The sequence below is a fragment of the Tachypleus tridentatus genome, chromosome 13, assembly GCF_004210375.1.
Source record: "Tachypleus tridentatus isolate NWPU-2018 chromosome 13, ASM421037v1, whole genome shotgun sequence".
Taxonomy (NCBI): Eukaryota; Metazoa; Arthropoda; class Merostomata; order Xiphosura; family Limulidae; genus Tachypleus; species Tachypleus tridentatus.
In genome coordinates this window covers 225,836,706-225,852,061 of record NC_134837.1, presented here as the reverse complement: position 1 = coordinate 225,852,061, position 15,356 = coordinate 225,836,706, and the positions used below count along the sequence as shown (strand labels likewise).

General features: G+C 34.5%; 1 protein-coding gene across 8 annotated transcripts in view; it reads left to right on the top strand.

Moving 5' to 3' along the window:
• Nucleotides 1-15,356, top strand: part of LOC143236492 (regulator of microtubule dynamics protein 1-like) — a 61,928-nt gene continuing 46,572 nt past the window's right edge. For 4 of the 8 annotated variants that reach the window (XM_076474783.1, XM_076474785.1, XM_076474784.1 and 1 more), the window contains exons 1-2: nucleotides 183-709; nucleotides 4,115-4,232. In XM_076474783.1, coding sequence (XP_076330898.1) covers nucleotides 521-709; nucleotides 4,115-4,232 — 307 coding nt within the window. In that variant the 5' untranslated portion in view covers nucleotides 183-520. Of the gene's footprint in view, nucleotides 114-181; nucleotides 710-4,114; nucleotides 4,233-14,473; nucleotides 14,683-15,356 lie in introns of those variants that run through there. The other 4 variants (XM_076474790.1, XM_076474787.1, XM_076474786.1 and 1 more) reach the window with 3 other exon arrangements.

Below are 15,356 nucleotides of genomic sequence, written 5' to 3'. Positions count from 1 at the left end.
CCCTACAAAGGCAATAGTATCTGTATAATGTCACAAAGGATGAAACAAGACGTCAACGAACCTTGTCCTCCCAAGTCATAAGACCATATTCCCGATAATGAAGAAGAAAGATGGTAACGTCAATAACAACGGAAAATAACATTCTGCCCCTAGTGTAAACACAGTGAAAAAGTATTTATTACATTATTCAAGGAAAATGGTTTGTGGATGTAATATAACAGCAACAAATGATTAAGTTTCGTTTGACTGTATTGTATATATTAATAAATGATTACTTATTTATATTTAAGTCATATAAAGATTTGGGTCAATGATAAGTGACGTCATCCATAGATTTATGGATTGTTTTTACGTCAGAAACTAGAGGTTAATAAGTGAATGAACATTGATTTCTGCTTTTAAAAGTCGATTGGTGATGAAAGTGGTTAGGTTGAGAAGTGTCAGAAGTACTTTCGAAACAGTAAATGGAGAAGTTTAAGTGTTATATTTATTAAGTAGAATTGTGTTTGAAAGGGAAATCATGCCGAATATTCGAATGATAAATGTATTATGGTTGTTAGAATTGGTTAGTAGAAGACAAAGTTTTCTTAAACTTAAAAATATTGAAATGAATCGGCAACAATTACCAGTTTGCAAAGTTTCTGTTTTTGGTGGAACGTTTGGTATTAGGACTGTATTCCGCTTTAAACAAAGTGTTAACGGTTATAAGGTAAGGTCTTACGTAGTTCTTTATTATTATTAATACTAGCGATGTGTGATAAAATTATTAATAATGATATCTAAAGAACAACAAGCACATAATAATTAATATTTTAAACAATAACACTTGTATTGATAATAGTAATATTTGCCCTAACTAATTTTCTTGTAAATTAGGGGTGTGGACAAAACTAAGCCAATTTAAATATTTTTACATGGTTAGTAACGGTAATAATACTTGCACATTAATTAGAGTAGGAGGTATGTGCCCCTTCGGTACTGTGTTTGGTGCATATGATTTTAATAGTAATACTGTAGTTACTATATATAATAGTGAAGTCAAGATATGGTTAATTGTTTTTGCTATAGTCTAGCATCTTATGTGGTGTCTTGTAAAAGTTGTATTTCCTTCGATCACTTACACAGTGAATGGGCTTGGAAAAGAAGAGTGAAAATCTTGAACGTAACACGCACATAAACAAATGTGTTCCTTGTTGGTGTTTCAGGAAAGAATAATTACCATAGTGCTCTTTGAAGTCTTTCTTTCCAATGTTACATAACAGGAACACAAATCTTGCTTATTATACATTGTGATTATGAATCTTGCTATTTGATTGTTCAATCAGGATTCACTTGTAAAGTAAATGTAAAATATTAGCATTACAAAACCATCAGTAGATGTAAAAGTAAATACTTGACTGTTTTGGAATATTCTTCCATGTTGGTAAATTTATAGTGGCAAATTAGAAAGAAGAAAAGAAGTGTACAAACCAGTGCAATATCATGAATGAGATTATGCTGCAAATCAGAATCATTGTACAAAAACCTGTGTAATTTAACCATCTTCAATTTATAAACAGTTTATATATGTTATGTGCAGTATTAACTGGAATGGGAACTAGCAGTTGTGATTTTTAGGGAAAATATGAAGAGGGTAAAATCAGCAAAAGTAATTATTGAGGTGTACTCACAACCATGGTATGAGTTTGTAATGTAAATGCTAAATTACTTAACACACAAGAATTTATACAATAATAAAAACTGTACAGTAAATTATTATGTGAAATTGAACACTAAAAACTTTAAAAAGCTACATAACTATGGTAAACTTCTACATTGCCACCCAGTCAGGCTCTTTTCTTAAACAGTAACATTACATAACCATAATCAACAATGGAATACTTAAGACTTACACAATAACAATATTATAATCATAAATAACAGACTATATTAGAATAAAGTAAAAAAAAGAGCAGTGTTAAGAAGCTTTTGACTTAAACTAATTACACCATCATCAAAATGAGATTTTGGCAACCTTTCATGAGAATAATAGGATGAAGCTGATAAAAAGATTAATTTACTGTTTTAGCAGAATGAAAATGTTTGATGTTTGTTTCCTATTATTAATTATTAATTTCAAGAGTATGTAGATTTTTTTATTTAACCTAATGGTGATCTAAGAAAGGTGTTGTTACTTATTTTGTGTTTTAAAATAGGTGTTTAATACCTATATCAACTGTCTACTATTTATGTCAAGTGGATTCCTTATCATCAAGAAGTATGTAGATTTCTCCTTTTTTGTTCCAAGAAGGACCTTGAATTATTGGTTGATAAATGGGCTGTTGTTATAGTTCTGCATGTATTTTGCCAATTGTGTAGGACATTTCTGAAGTTCATATGATTGTGAATTCATTCTTCTAACTACTGGCAGTTAATTCTTCATATTCTTGCTTACAGTTCAAGCATCCATACTGATACATATTCATGGAGTATCTAGACATTTGATTTGATCTAAATATGAAAAAAGGTTTTAGTTGGCATGTGGATCTAAAAACAGTTTGATTTGTAAACAGGCTTTGTTTACTTTTATTGACTTTTTATTATGAATTATACACTTTCTAAATACACTAATACTGAGTCTACTTTTATTTCATGTACATGAAAGTCAGTTTTAGAGGGTGTTCTATAAGTCTATCTGTGAGATTATAATTTTTTTTCCAGGTTAGAATTCTTGAAGTATAACATCACCTTGGAAACTTGTATACCATCATATCAAAGACCCTTTTCCTTTTCCCCCTTAGTGTGGATTCTTGTACATGGTGAGGGGACCTCCCAGGGAAGGTTCTGTTCTTACAGTTTACATTCTCTGGGATCTAAACATCCACCCACATGTTTGCTGTGCATGGCAACCCATGAAGGGGAGGAGAGGATCCTGGTGGTTGAGGGGTCCAACCCTAACACACCACTTTGACCTTGAATTCCTGTAGACGGGCAGCCTTGGGATGGTCTCCCTTCAGTTAATTTGCTGGTCCCTTTGCAGTAGGGTCAACCAAGTACCAGTGTTGGAAGTTCTCAACAGGTGTTGTGGACATTGTGTCTGCTGGTGTTTGGGTATAGTGCTCGCGAAACCCTAACATTGCTGCAGTGTCCTTGCTTGACATTGTAGTGAGTCCCCTTGTAGGGCTCCATGGTGGGTGGGGTCAGTGGGCACTAAAATTTCCTTTTTTCTTATGGATCCTCCAAATACAACCTTAATAAAATAGTGAAAAAACTGTCCATAGGTAAATGACCATTTCTTGAAGTTTCTGAGCAGCAATCTTGAACATGTGTACCACCTGTTGTACCTCATTTTCATATCCTACATTCTCTTTCAGAGAAACCTTTAGGGTAAAAGCCTCCCTTTTTTTATTCAGAAGGGACTGGAAGGACTTGCTGGCTCTCTGAAGCCAATAAAGAAGCTTCGATATGGTGACATATTAGTGGAAACATCCACCTCTCAACACATTGAACTCCTCTTGAATTCAAAGGCAATTGGGGATATACCTATTGAGGTTACACCTCATGCTACTTTGAATTCATCATGAGGAGTTATTGTTGAGAGGGATTTGAAGAACATCCACGAGCCAGATATTTTTGCTAGTTTCTGCAGTGAAGCGTATTTCCACTCACAAAGATGGAGTTACATTGCCGACCAAAATGGGGTGTGAACTGACACCATGAGACATCTCAACTAAATGATAATGGACAATATATGCAAAATATAATAATAAAGAAATAAACTTTACAAATTTTTAAGTATTGCTGTTATTTTAATATATATTTTTAGCTTATTACTGAAAAATGTTGTATAGAATCACCAATTTATAACTGTGATACACTTGATAGTCAGTCCAGTATCATTATTATTATTGAAAATATGTCAGTAAACATCTGTTACATTTGCAAACATTTATTTGTTGGATTCAAAAAGAACTCATTACATTTCAACTAATGTATCTAACTGCTTAAATTTTTTGATATGAAATATTTCCTTAATAGTCCAAAATAAACTACTTCTATTTATTCATTCAAAAATATTCCAGCTACATTGTAATGTTTATTTCATTCTATTAATGAATGATGGGTAATTTTTCAGAAATGTCAAATACAAAATGGGTCAACACATAAGAAGTGGAAGTTGGTGCTAGTAAAATTTTTCCCAGGATTGTTTACTTTACGAGCACTAATATTTCTGAAAGACCAGCATGAATCAGGTAAACTCTTTTTACCTCAGATGTAACTTATTTTGATTATCCATTTGTTTACTGGTTGAGATTAACACAACTTGCAGCATTTCATGGAATCGCTAATACCTAAACCATTAATTTTACTGCCATTTTTCTACTTTGAAAAAGTTATTTTAATTTTAGTATTATTTACTTGTCATTAGAAACATTTTCTAACACAAAGCTCAAATTAATAGTGTTAATTTATAGTCCTTTTCATATGCTTTCAGTTAGGATCTTTATTTGTGGATTTGTATCGCATTCCAAGGAGCAAAATAGTTTGAGTTTCATTAGCAGAAACTCCTTATTAATATTGAATTTGATTAGCAGTTAGCAAATATTGCTTAATATCTTTTTAACATTTATCTGATAAGCATTAGCTAAATCTTGAAGCCACCTGCTGAGTTTCCACATAATAGCAACATCAGCCTATCTTTTACTTCCTTAAAACCAGGTACTGCCTTCTCCCCTTCACTAATCTGGGTTCACAAAAGTATTCAGTTGATGTGGACACCTGCATGTGGTGAGGGGACCTCTAAGAAAAGGTTCTGTCTTTTCAGTTTACCTCCTCTGGGATCTTGAACATCCACCTATTTGTTTGCCATGTGTGGTAACCCATTAATGGGAGCTGAGGATCCTGGTGGTTGAATAGTGCAACTTCAACACACCACTTTGTTCATGTATTCCTGTAGATAAGTAGCCTGTGGGTGGTTTCCCCAGGATTGGTTGGTGGGACCTGTCTGGTTAGGGTTAACCAATGACCAGTGTTGGGCATCCTCAATAGGTGTTGTGGACATTACCAGATGCTGGTGTTCAGGTATAGTGCTCATGAAACTCTGGCATTGCTGCAGTGTCCTTGTTTTGCATTGTAATGCTTCCTTTTTTAGGACTATATGGAAGGTGAGGTAAGTGGGTACTGGAACTTTCTTCTTTCATTATGGATCCCACAATTATAATTAAAAACAAAACAAAAGGTCATTGGAAAACAACCATGTCTTGAAGACTCTGAACAGTAGCTTTCATAATCTTCTGCACCTGTAACTCCTTTCTTCCTACTTTATTCTTTGTCAAACAAACCTTTAGGACATTTGTTTATTTCCAGAAGGGATTAGAAGGACTTGCTGGCCAACATTCCAGGAATATCTTGGTGCAAATATCTACCTTAAACAGTGAACTCCTTTTGAATTTGAAGAACATTTGGGGACATACCCATTGAGGTTACACCCTGTGCTACGTTGAATTCTTTACAAGTTATTGTTGAGAAGGATGTAAAGAACATCCCCAAGTCGTAGATTCTCACTGGTTCTCCCACTCAAGAAGTTTCTGCAGTAAGGTATATCTCTACTGATAAGAACGGAATTATACTGCCTACCAGTGTTCTAATTTTTATGTTTACATTACCACCTCCATCTGCTGTCACGGCAGGTTATTTGAACTGTAAGGTATGGCCATACATTTCTAATCCTCTCAGATGTTTCCAGTGTCATTGGTTTGGTCACTAAAAGGCATTGTTATGGTTTTTTCTTGTGTGCTTGCTGTAGTGGCAAAGACCATCACTCTATCTTGGACGTGTGCTGCTGCGACAGTTGGAATGCAGACAGGTCTTTTTTTGTTTCTTCAACAGTGTCATTCTCAAACCATGTGAATACTTTTCTGCCCTCTATGGGAAAAGTGAATTGACAAGTCAATGTCTACTCTTTTTTTTTCTCCCACCCCTTCGGTATGGATTCCTGTACATGGTGAGCAGACCTCCCAGGGAAAGTTCTGTTCTTTCAGTTTACCTCCTCTGGGATCTAAACATCCACCCATGTGTTTACTGTGCATGGCAACCCATGAAGGGGAGGAGAGGATCCTGGTGGTTGAGAGCTCCAACACTTAACACACCACTTTGGCCTTGAATTCCTGTAGACGGGTGGCCTTGGGGTAGCCCCCCTTGGGTCACGTGGCTGATCAACTTGGTCTATGGTCAACTAAGTACCAGTGTTGAAAGTTCTCAACAGGTGTTGTGGATGTTGTATCTGATGCTGTTGTTTGGGTATAGTGTTCATAAAATCCTGGTGTTGCTACAGTGTCCTTGTTTGACATTGTATTGTAGGACTCCATGGTGGGTGGGGTCGGTGGGCACTAAAATTTCCTTTTTTCTTATGGATCCTCCAAATACAACCTTAATAAAATAGTGAAACAACATTATGTAGGTAAATGACTACATCTTAAAGATTCTGAGCACCAATCCTCATCACCTGTATCACCTGTTGTACCTCATTTTCTTATATTGCATTCACTTTCGAACAAACCTTTAGGACAAATGTCTCCCTTTTTCATTCAGAAGGGACTAGAGGGACCTGCTGGCTCTCCAAAGTCAGTAAAAAAGCTTTGATATGGTGACATATTGGTGGAAACATCCACATCTCAACACAGTGAACTCCTCTTGCATTCAAAGGCAATTGGGGATATACCTATTAAGGTTACATCTCATTCTACTTTGAATTCATCAAGAGGAGTTATTGTTGAGAGGGATTTGAAGAACATCCCAAAGTCAGAGATTGATGTTAGTTTCTCCACCTAAGGAGTTTCTGCAGTGGGGTGAACATCCACTTGCAAAGATGGAATTATGGTGTGGACCAATGTCGTCATTCTCACATTTACGTCACGACGTCTGCCTGCCACCATCAAGGCAGATTATCTTAATTGCAGAGTATGGCCATACATTCCAACCCCTCTCCGACGTTTCCAGTGTCAGCAGTTTGGTTACTCGAAGATATTGTGTCATGGTTCCTTCACATGTGCTCGTTACAATGGCAAGGGCCATGATGCCTACGTGTGTGAAATGGACCCTTATTGCATCAATTGCAATGGCTCTCGCCCATCTTACTTTCGTTCCTGCTCTAAATGGTTGGAAGAAAGAGATGCAGCATTTAAAAATGATTCATAACAATGCTTATCCTGAGGCTTAAATTAGTCTACCACCTCATCTCAGACGTATGCTACTGCACTTTGCTCCACAACTACAGTGGGAGTGCAGACATATCTTTTTGTGCCTCCAAAGGAATCATTACAAATACAGGCATTTTCTCGGATACATTTTCTTCTCCTACTCCAAGATGCAAAACAATCATTCATTCACGTCCTTAGACTTACTCAATCATGCCAGGGCGGGATCCATGGAGGTCTATAGACCTCTGTCAAGTAAAGACAGTAAAGAAAAAAGATCATGGTCATAAACAGAAGGGTTTACCACCCAATTTGCCTTCATATAACTAAGAATGGCCATCTTGATACAATAGAATTGTAGAGGTTTACTTAGTGATGATGAGAAAAATATTTTCATAAAAAAATCTCATTTGGGTTTAGAAATTTTTTTTATGTAGAGCAGCAACAACGTTTCGACCTTCTTCGGTCATCGTCAGGTTCACAAAGAAAGAAAGAGGTAACTGACCGATACCTGACTACATGTTTGAAGGGGTTTGTGTAACTGAGTGTAGGAATGTAGAGGGTGTGCTTAGATATTTGAATATATTTATTAATACAGGTATAAAGATGTTCCTTTGTAATGATTTATTTTGGGCTTGAGTTGTTGTATAAGTAAGGCTTCTTTAATTTTGCATTTGTTTGTTTATTTATTTAGTATTTGAATGTTTTTTATGGTTATGTTGTGTTTATTTGACTTGCAGTGCTCAAACATGTGAAGATGACTTTTTCTGTTCTTTGAATCTGGTTTCCATTTTTTTATTTGTTCCTCCAATATAGAAGTCGTGGCTGTTATCATATTGTATTTTATAAATAATGTTGATGTGGTGTTTTTATATAGTATAGACCTGTTTTGTGCCTGGTTTTTGAATAAATTTGGTTTTAACTGGAATGTCATATATTGTTACTAGTTTTTGCCAAATGTTTGTTATTTTTCTGCTGATGTCGGGAATATGTGGTATGCAGCAGTATATGGTTTTGTGATTTTTTGATTCGTGAGATATATTTACTTTAGTTGGTTGATTTTGCTTTCTGTCTAGGTGTGTGCGTATTGTTTTTTCTATGGTTTGTGGAGGAAACTTATTGATGTTCATGTATTGTTTTATTTTGCTTAATTTGTCATCAGTTTTATCTGATGAGCATAGTTTTATGGCTGTGTTTATTTGGTTTTTTAGCATGTTGAGTTTTTGTTTTGTTTCATGTGCTGAGTCCCAAGGAATGTATAGTCCAGTACGAGTGATTTTTTGGTGGATGTCTGTTTTAAATTGTGTATTGGTTCTTGTAATTTTGAGGTTAAGAAATGATATTTGATTGTTTTCTTCTTGTTCACATGAGAAGTTGACGTTGGGATGTATAGTGTTAATGTGATTGAAAAAATTCTGTGTTCTGTAGATGTGAATTTTGCAACCGTGTCATCTACATATCTGTACTAGTATAGTGGTGGATGTAATGCTGTGTTAATGGCTTGTTTCAACTTGTGTCGTAAAAATATTGGCTAGAACTGGTGATACTGGGTTGCCTGTGTTTGGGCCATTTGTTTATATATAGTTGTGGTTGTTGAACATGAAGTTTGTCTTCGTAGTGGTGAATTCTATGAGGGTTGCTAATTGGTTGCTGGGAATGTCTATAGATGGGTTAGGGTCTCGGATATAGAGTTCTAAGGCTATCTTGCAGGCTTCAGTGGTTGGAACTTCTGTAAAGAGGGATATAACATTGAAACTGGCCATTAAGGTTTTATGATTAAGTTGATTAAGATTAGACTTGAAATTAGAAGTCTTTGAATGAACTGGCTGATGTTAGATATTTGAGGAGTGCCTATGCTATGTATTTACCAAGACTGTAATAAAACAATTCATATGTGTACATTATTGATAGTAATGGACAATCTGGTATATGAGGTTTGGGGATGCCGTATATTTGTGATGTGCATGAGTCAGTTTTGTGTGGGTAGGAATAAAGTGTTTTTGAAGTTGTTTGCTTTTTTTATTTTAATTAGTATTTTGTTTAGTTGCATTTTGTATGTCTTTGTTGTATTTGTGTGCATTGGTTTAAATTTGTTAGTGTTATTTGTTTTTATTTATTAATTGAAGTGCAAAAGCTAAAAAAAAAAAAAAAGGGCTAAGGATGCTTTTTCACAGGTATCCCACTTTTTTTGAACTGCAGTGCTTTCCAGTGAGCCTGTTCCTGTGCATAGTGGGTTAGCCATAAAGAATCTTGGATTAAGATCACAACTAGCATCTCTTCTACCACTTCTGAATCTTGTCCCTTATAATTTTAGAAGGTCAGTGGGAAGTATACTTCCATTCCATTTCTGTCCTGCTCTCCAATGGCCAGGAAGTTGCTGATGTCCAGTGCATTGCTGCTAGTCTTGGCAAAAGGTTTTCTTATACATCTAACACTTCTGTTTCTTTTCCCATCTTTTTTGCTATCAAATTTCTGGATAGTGATTGCCTCTTTCTTTTTGGGCCAATTGATCTTATGATTTTAAGTGCCCCTTTACACTGATAGAACTCAAGCTTGCTCTTCACCAGTCTAGCAGTACATTGGTCAGACATAGTTATGTTCACTATTTGATGCTGTGCCATCTCCTTCCTGCCTTTCTTGCTATTCTTCTGCTACTTTTTAACTTGCTACTTTTTAACTAGAGCTAGGAGAATAATTTCTTTCCTTATACTAGGTGCCAGGCTGTTCTTCCTTTTTACAAGCTGGGAAAGGATCCCAAGATTCTAACCATTATCCAATTGCTTTGACTAGCTATTTTCTGTGAAGTCTTTTAGGAAATGGTTAATGCTCATTTTGTTTGGTTCTTTGAATCAAATAACCTCTTCTCACCCACCCAGTGCGAGTTCCACTGACAGTGCTTTACCATGGACCACTTGATTTGACATAAAACATTGATCAGGGAAGCCTTCCTGAAGATGAAAAATATTTTTTCTGTGTTCTTTGACTTACAACACTACATGCTCTCATTCAATTCCAGTGTCCTCTGGTCTACCATACTGCCAGGACCTCAGCTTTTAGGGTTGTGGACCCCATTCACTATCTGGAGCTTCAGTTTTGCACAGGGGCTTTCCACATTTCTCAAGTCCAAAGTTCAAACATTGAGTCTCACAAACTCCCTCTTTACCTGTACCATTTGCAACTTTCTTTGCAGTATGCCATTAAACTTTGATCTGTATCATAGCACCCCACACAGAATTATATCTTCTATTCTCAGTGGGCTATGCTCTTTCAGAATAGGTGGTCTTCAATTCTTTCCTGTGACCTCATATCCATGCACAGCTGGCTAAATTGTATGTGTCATTGGATGATGTTGTTGTCTCCACTGATCAGTTCATTCTACCATGGCTTATTGCCATCCCCATGTGTGAACTTTCTTTGAGTCATGAGAAAGGTGGATGAACCTGATTGGAAATACCGTCTTCTCTTTGCTGAACATTTTTGGAGCCATTCTTCCATTCCTCTTTATACAGATGATTCAAAATCAGGTGACTCTGGAAACTGCCATGGTTTGTTGTGAGTTGGTTGCCTTTACAGTTTTTATGTTTATTGCCAAGTTGTATGCTATTTATCTTGCCTTGGACCATGTAGAAACTATGCAGTATACTAGTTGTACTATTTACTCTTAACTCTCTACTGGCCCTATAATCACTTAGCATTAGTTCTCACCTTATTTTGTTAACAATCTAAAACAATTGTCTCATTTTTGTTACCTGACCATATCAGTATTTGTGGGAATGAACTTGTTGACATCGTGGTTACCTTTCTCTATTCTGATGCCATCACAGCTATGCCTATCCTGTATATGGGCTACAGTTCTGCATTGAAGGTTCAGCTTCAGGGTAGTTAGCAGTCAACTTGGAATAAGCAATGACATAACAAGCTTTTTTAGAAAAAAACTGTTGTTCTTTGGCTGTCTTGTTTCTGTAAAGATTGGAAGGAGAAATTGTCCTCAATACGCTATAGATTGGCAACAGTTTTCTAACTCATTATTTTCTTTTATCAGGAACTGATCCACCAAAGTGTGGCCTTTGTGATACCCAAGTCACAATAGCTCACATTTTACAATTGTGCCAGCATTATAACTATGAGAAATGGCACCATTTTAGACATGTCATTTCTGTAGTTTTACTACTGACATTGGACAGTGTCATTGTAGGTGGTGACATTGTCTAACTTTGTGTTTTTAACTTTTTATTGGCCATAGATCTTTTTAATTATCTTTAGATATTTTATCAGAATTTTGTTCATTTTTTGTTTTAACTTTATTTTTTGTGCTTTTTATGTTAATTAAACTTAACTTTTTTTTTTTTTACTGGTTGTTTAGCGTAGATAGCCTAGTTGCTTTGCACCAATAAATGTCAAATAACCAATTGTACAAGTATCTTCTTCAAAAACAGCTCAGTTTCATCAGCATTAAAAACTTGTTTGAGTCTTGTACCCCTCTGCTTATGAGTGCTCTCATTTCTTTCAGGTATCTGGCAACAGCCATATGGTGAGCACTTGCAAATTCACCATCATCTTTAAATTTTGCAAGTTCTGATAATGAATAAACTTAGCAAATTAATCCTCACTGGCCATAAAGGGTTCCTTAGTCCACCATTTTCCTGGATCAAGCATTCATAAATTTTCAAAAACTTTTCCTCTGATACTGGTGCAGCTATGATTCATTTTCTTCTGGTTTTGATCAACAGTCCAAAGTCCCAGGATCTTCATCTTTACTAACACTAGATACCATACTTTTAGTCTTCAGTTTGCTGATGGTAGTGTTGAGTTTATCACTGTGTATCAGCGTTCTTCTTAATGGCATGTATAGTTGACTCTTTAAGGTTGTAGACATGACCAAGCACAGAGGGGCCTTCATCAACCTTCCCATGCTTTAGAATGTTTAACTTCAATTCTAGTGTTAACTCAGTCCTATTCTGTGTCATAGATAGATTTTTAGCTAGAGGTAGAAAATAAATTTGCAGGATATGTGGAAGTCAGTTGTAATTTGTGCAGGAAGAGAAGTTATGGTGTCCATAAAATGAGCACAAGAAGTGCAGATCCACACAGAACAATGGTCAGTATGAGACTGAGACAGGATGTGTTTGTTTGATTGATGGGAACCCAAGTGATGTGCCACTCACATCAGTGGTGAGCAGTTGAGACACTATGGCACTAAGAGGCAAGGTGTGATTGATTCTGAACATGTTTTCCCATGATCAATCTCACAACTCTGAATTATTTTATATATAATGAACTTTTGATAGAATTAGGGTTTTCACATAAGGGCAAATTTCCATATGCTGAATATGCATATAATGAGGACTTCCAGGACACTAGTATGTAGCACACATTAATGCATAGAACTTGTATTACAAAATGCAGCTAAGTAAGTTAATCAATTGCAAATGATTAGCAATTATTTCAGAAACACTTATCTCTCTGCACCACTTGGAGCTATTACCTCACATGCAACTTCTATGGATTTTGTGTACATGCCACTTAGCAGCATTATTTATCATTTTCCACTTCTAATTAGGCAATAATCTCTTCCTTTTGCCTGTTCTGTCCTGTTTTAACCCTTTCATGCCAGTTTTGTGCAATCTGTGTAAATCAAGTTGTGAATTTTACTTGTATGAAAATACATGCAGGAACTCTGAGATTTCTGAACTTATCCTCTTAAAAACTGGTGTAATTTTGTTAAAGAGCATGAGTGTCTTGTACACAAATAATGACAATTATGTAATTGTTTTTAATAAATGTATCTCTTTTTTTTTTTTGCAATTACTTTCATTAAAACAGTTAAATTTAATGCAAGGTGATTTTCATTTTAAATATTAAAAACACTTGTCTTCATCTAAGTTTTATATTTTATTTGCATACTCTCTAGAACCTCCATAAAAGGATATGAAAAGATTTTTTTAAGATAAATATTGAATTTTTAATTTTTTGTTGCTTATTAGCTCTTGCTATTATCAACATGCAATGAATTGATTCATTAAAATAAAAAATATTCTACAAAACTTCAAAAAATATATCTTCAAAGGTGTTATATTGCTTATTTGTAGTTTAAGGGTTTTTTCTTTTCACATATAATAAATTTTTAATGTTTACTTTCCATTCTTTTCATTTACTGCTTATTTATCTCAACACAAGTCAACAGTGTTCTTAAGGTATATTAGATTCTTTTGAGAGATATGCACAACCATTTGGCAAATTTCCATTTCATGCATTATACCATAAACCTTAACAGTGGAAGCAAAGTATGATGTATTTTTAAAAAATTCTTTAAACCTTTTAATTATGCAATTTAAAATTAAACTAATGCATAATTAACTAAAATATAATTGTTTAAATTGTATTTAGGTCTTAACTATTTCTAACGGTAATATATTTATATAAGAAACACCCATAATTGATATAGCCAATCAAACAGCCAACTGTAATTGTGAATTTCTTGTACTTCATTACAACAGCTTTGCAACAATTTTTAAATAACCATTGTTAGATTATACTGTAATATTGAATTTTTCAATGGTGTTGCATGTGTTTATGCAGCATTTACAAAGGCTATAAAGCTCAAATTAGTTTGTTGAAGGTGGGCATGGCAGCTGTCAGGGGTTCCAAACATTTATATTTTAACTATATTCATTCAGATAACTTTGAAATGAAAGAGATAAAATCTAAGGGTTTCATTGTGTACATGTACCTTTTGTAGTACTGCAGTTGTATTATTAAAGATACAGTGTTAAAGTTGAGAATTTTCATAGCTTGTTGGTGATATGATAATACACTTTGAAATGAAAGAGATAAAATCTAAGGGTTTCATTGTGTACATGTACCTCTGCAGTACTGCTGTTGTATTATTAAAGATACAGTGTCAAAGTTGAAAATTTTCATAGCTTGTTGGTCATATGATAATACATCTGAAGTTTTAATTTGTTTTTAAAGGTTTATTTTCAAGTAAGGGCTTTAAACTTGGATAAAAAAAAAAGAATCATAACACACTTAATAATATTAAAATTTATTTATATATGTTGCAATTAAAAATATTTAAAGGGGCTTCCATTGTGAAAAGGTTAAGCCCTTTTTCCCAGTTGCATCCTTCATGTGATTTCTTTCTCTTCTTCACCAACCTTTTGAACCCTTGGCCTGCTGTCCATTTTATCATTTGTCTCTCAAAAAATTGTTTTTCCTCTTGTGGTTATTGTTATTTGAACATTTGTGCCCTGGATGCCTCTCCATCTTAAAGAATAGTTGATATTATTCTAGGCAGCTCTTTTCTTCCAAAGATGTGGGCTGCATAGGAGAGCAGTAGGATGATTCCTCCCATCTCTCTCACCTCTATTTCCTCTCTGTGCAGTTGTTCCAGTCCTACTGTTTTGTTTGAACTACCTTTTTCTTATTTTTAATATGTCAGATCTTCTCTTCAACTTTAGTGGGTTGGATTTACCACCTCACCAGTCTTTCATGTTCTTTTTTCTAGGTGAGTCTGATCATCAGATTATTATTGTCATACCAAGAATTTTAGACTGCCAATGTTATGATCTTAACATTAATGTTTTATTTAAGAACATCTTTGTGCAACAATTTTCATTCTTTACCTAAGTATAAAATTTATGTAACTTTTTAAAATCTATTATTACATAAATAAAGCACATTTGTACAGTGTGCCATACCATAGTGTTAGTTTCCATGTTTTTAAATAAATTAAATTAAATATTCAACTAAATTATAAAAAATCTAAAACCTTGTTATTCTAAGATCTGAAAAAGGAAAATTAAAAGTATATTTAGTGTCAGTTTAAGTTTACCTCTACAAAGAAACTCTACTTTTGAACAGAAAACTGTGCTAAAACTAAATACTTATTTCAGTTGCACAAAATGGAGCTGGTGTATAATTTGAGAATATATATAAAATATTATTCAAATTGTGATGCAGTCTCGCAAAATAAAAAGTTTAGATACATAGTAGTTTTTATTGTTAGTTTGTAATAGTATCGGAAAGTACATTCCAAATAGCAACAAAAGGTTTGTTATTAAATAAGATGTTAAACCAGCTGAGAAGTATGTAGTAACTTATTTTGTTATTTGATTCTAAGTATGGCACATAACTGAGGAAAAGTGCTTTTATGGGCAAAACCATGGTAGCAATAAATTA